This window comes from Bison bison, unplaced genomic scaffold (assembly GCF_000754665.1).
Source record: "Bison bison bison isolate TAMUID 2011002044 unplaced genomic scaffold, Bison_UMD1.0 scf7180017864228, whole genome shotgun sequence".
Taxonomy (NCBI): Eukaryota; Metazoa; Chordata; class Mammalia; order Artiodactyla; family Bovidae; genus Bison; species Bison bison.
This window is the reverse complement of record NW_011494800.1, coordinates 5,398,184-5,401,853: the sequence shown is the minus strand read 5'-3', so window position 1 is coordinate 5,401,853 and position 3,670 is coordinate 5,398,184. Positions and strand designations below refer to the sequence as shown.

At 46.4% G+C, this 3,670-nt stretch overlaps 1 protein-coding gene across 1 annotated transcript in view; it reads left to right on the top strand.

The window, feature by feature from the left end:
* Positions 1-1,606: 1,606 nt before the first annotated feature.
* The window catches only part of SCD5 (stearoyl-CoA desaturase 5), a 108,512-nt gene continuing 106,448 nt past the window's right edge, over positions 1,607-3,670 (top strand). The window contains exon 1 of the mRNA XM_010845926.1: positions 1,607-1,988. Coding sequence (XP_010844228.1) covers positions 1,937-1,988 — 52 coding nt within the window. The 5' untranslated portion in view covers positions 1,607-1,936. The remainder of the gene's footprint in view (positions 1,989-3,670) is intronic.

Sequence of the window (3,670 nt, the reverse complement as noted above, 5' to 3'; positions counted from 1 at the left end):
TGGGGGGAATGGACCACAGGTGGGGAACTGGGAGAAAAGGCTAAACTTCCAATCATGAAGATGAGAGCAGGTCAACATCTCTGTGAATTGGGCAAATGAGACCTTCGGACCTGAGAAATCCCATGGACAGAGGAGCCTGGCGGACTATAGTCCATGGGGTCGCAAAGAGTCGGACTTAGAGACAAACAACACCACCTAAGACCTTCTGGAGCCTATTATGAAATGGACTTCAGCACAGATTGAGTTCTCCTTGGGGCCTGGCCTGAGTGGACACCATAGGATGCTATCTTGATACCAGCTTTGTGGTGCCCAAACCCTGTTCCTTCCACCTGTCCCCCTTGGATGCAACCTCGCCTCCACTCCACGCTTTCTCTCCTCTGATCTTGTGCTCACAGGAGGAGGTGAACATCAACAAAGAGGGGTGCAGGGTGCTAGCAACGCAACTCTGTCTTCAGGTGGGGTTTCAGGACCAGGTGAGTGGGAGGAGCAAGGCGACTGAGGGATGATGAAGCCCATTGCTCTGCTGTACTGTGGGCTGCAGATTCAAGGCTCAGAGGTTATCATTTAAAAAAGAAAATTTCTTTTTTTTTTTTTTAAATAAAAAATTTAGTGATGCTTTCCAAGGCCAACTTGACTTCACATTCCAGGATGTCTGGCTCTAGGTCAGTGATCACTGACCTAGAAAGAAAATTTCTAAAGGCTTTAGAAATGGTTTGGACTTCCCCAGCAGCTCAGAGGGTAAAGAATCTGCCTGAAATGCAGGAGACACCAGAGATGTGGGTTCGATCTCTGGGTCGAGAAGATTCCCTAGAGGAGGAAACGGCAGTCCACTCCAGTATTCTTGCCTGAAAAATCCCATGGACAGAGGAGCCTAGCAAACTACAATCCAAAGTGTTGCAAAGAGTTGAATACGATTGAGTGATTAAGTACCTCTCACCTCAAGAAATGGTTTTAAAATGGTCTTTTAAAAAATATGTGAATACTTTATGTGTGTTTATCTAGAGTGTAAATTGCAAGGGCCCACACTCCCCATCAGATGCCCGCACGAGGAAGGGAGCCCAGGCGGGAGACCTTGGAAGGGCAGGTTGCCTTGCTGAAAAATGAAGTGCTGGGGCTTGTTTTCAGCCTGCAAGGTGAGCAGGCTCAGAGGACAGACTGTTCAAGCTGATAAGCACAGCTTAGGGGGAAGCTCAGAATCTTTACTTGCCTGATATTTTAAACCAGCACATACAAAATCTATAAAAGAATTTTTCACTTTCAGAGAATAGATGTATACCTGCCTTGGAGAGAATATTTCTTTCTTTTTTTTTTTAAACGTTTTGTAACTTGTGGCTTTTTGTTATCAACAGGGCTGAGCACAAGACTTTCCAGCTGCCCCACCCCCACCATCTGCTCTTGCAGCTGTGCAGTCATGTCCGACCCTTTGCAACCCCATGCACTGTAGCCAGGCTCCCCTGTCCATGGGATTTTTCAGGCAAGAATACTGGAGTGGGTTGCCATTCCTTTCCCCAGGGAATCTTCCCGGCCCAGGAATCGAACCCACGTCTCCTGCATTGCAGGTGGATTCTTTACCGCTGAGCCACTGGGGAGGCCCTCCACCGACTGACTCCCGCCTAAATGATTCTGTAATCTGTCCCCTTTGAAACCTTTGCCCATCTGATTTCCAAGCACGTTTGTTTCATCGGAACACAGGGCAGTTTAGAGAGGTGAGGAAGAGAGGGGGGGATGAGCTGAGGGCGAGTCTGAACCACTTTCCCCATTGCTGCCCTTTCCCATGGTCCTCCCAGCTCCCCCAGCTCCAAGGCAGGACCAGCAGGCTGAGCGTGTGACCACGGCCTCACTGCCCAGAGGCTACCGGTAGGGGGTGCTGTGTCCACACCTCCGGGCACCACCAGCGCGATGACACTCCCAGGCTTCATAAATCGTTTGACATTTAATGCTAGCGGGGATGTTTCCTTTTGGCCATGAGGAACCTATGGTCCAGAGAGGTGAGTTTGTGGTGGGAGTAGGGCTGAAATACAAGCCTCTTGCCTTCCGTGCTGGGGTTCCCACCCTCCATCTTCCTCCTTCACACATTCTCACCCCCAACCCCTCACGTGACGTCAGGGATCTTGGCAGTGTTGAGAGGAAGATGGCTTGTGTGTGGAACTATTAGAAAAGAACAGAAGATGGCAAGGTGCTTCCCGTGGTTGGCCTGGGAAATCAGTCTGGGGCTTTTGCATTTGACCTCACAGGAACAGTCATTTGGAAAGTAGGAGGGATCACGTTAAAGTGCTTTTTCTTTTTTCTTTTTGGTAGTCAAACCTAACAGACGTGTGGGAAAAGTTCCAATTGATTACAAATCGTCAAAAAGTGACAATACCTTGAGAGGAGATACGTTACAATGTCTATTCCCAGTTGTTATTACTAATACTTAGTGGGTGATATTGGCTAAGTTTGTAAATTTCACTTTGCCTCATCTGTAAAATGGGTAAAATAATGTTGGTGAAGATTCAGTGAGATAGGCATATAAATGCTCATCTCAGCTCATGGCTCATTCTAGGCACTCACTAATTATTGTTGTGCCAGTAGCACAACTATTATTGCACACAATTATTGCGGCAGCAATAATAATAACAAGAGCATCTTTTTGTCATCCGTAACTTGGACCTTCAGTGTGGCTAATTCAGTGCAGAAATGCTCCTGCCGCTCACCAGTTGGGTAGACAGGTCTCCAGTAGCTGGAGTAGCTTCTCTGTCATCTCCTTGGGGCATCTCCGAAGACCAAAGTGGCTGGGAGTTGGCGAGGGTGAGGGAGGGGCTGTCGAGGGGTGGAAGTGATGAGTGGGTGGCTTTATAGTGACGTTTGTAAGTCAGAAAGAATTGAGTGAGAAACGTGCTCGGGTGCAGTCTTCCCTGACTGGAGATCCTTCATATAAGCAAGGGGAAAAAAGTCAAGAAATGACTTTTTTAAAAAGAAGTGACTTTTTTAAAAAGAGAGAAATCTTTTGGCCTTTTTTATCAAGTAATTTGATAAATGTTTAGCGTTTCTTATACAGACAGAGGAGCCTGGTGGGCTACCGTCCGTGGGGTCATAAGAGTCAGACACAACCTAGTGACTAAACCATACAGCTCTTAGGTTTTGTTGTTCTTGTTTTACCGTCTTTAGTGATGCCCACAAAAGGGAGATGCATTTCTAGATAGTGGGTATTCTTTGAGCTAATTAAATTGACCTTATGTCCATTCTATAATGTGTTTCAAATACTTAAAAAATTTAACAATTGAGATATAATTAGCATAGAACATTGTATTAGTTTTAGGTATACAACATAATGATTTGATGTATGTGTTCTGAGTGCCCAATTGCTCAGTCGTGTCTGACTGTTTGCAGCCCCATGGACTGTAGCCCTGCCAGGCTCCTCTGTCCATGGAATTTTCCAGGCAAGAATACTGGAGGAGGTTGCCATTTCCTCCTCCAGGGACTCTTCCTCACCCAGGGATGGAACCCGAATCTCTTGAGTCTCCGGCATTGGCAGGCAGATTTTTTACCACTGTGTCAATGAATTGATATACATAGAGCTAAAGGATCACGAAGGAGGTCTAGTTAACACCCATCACCCCACATACTTACAGTTTTGTTTTCTTGTGATGAGAACTTCCACTCTCTTAGCAACTTTCAAAGATACGTAAGA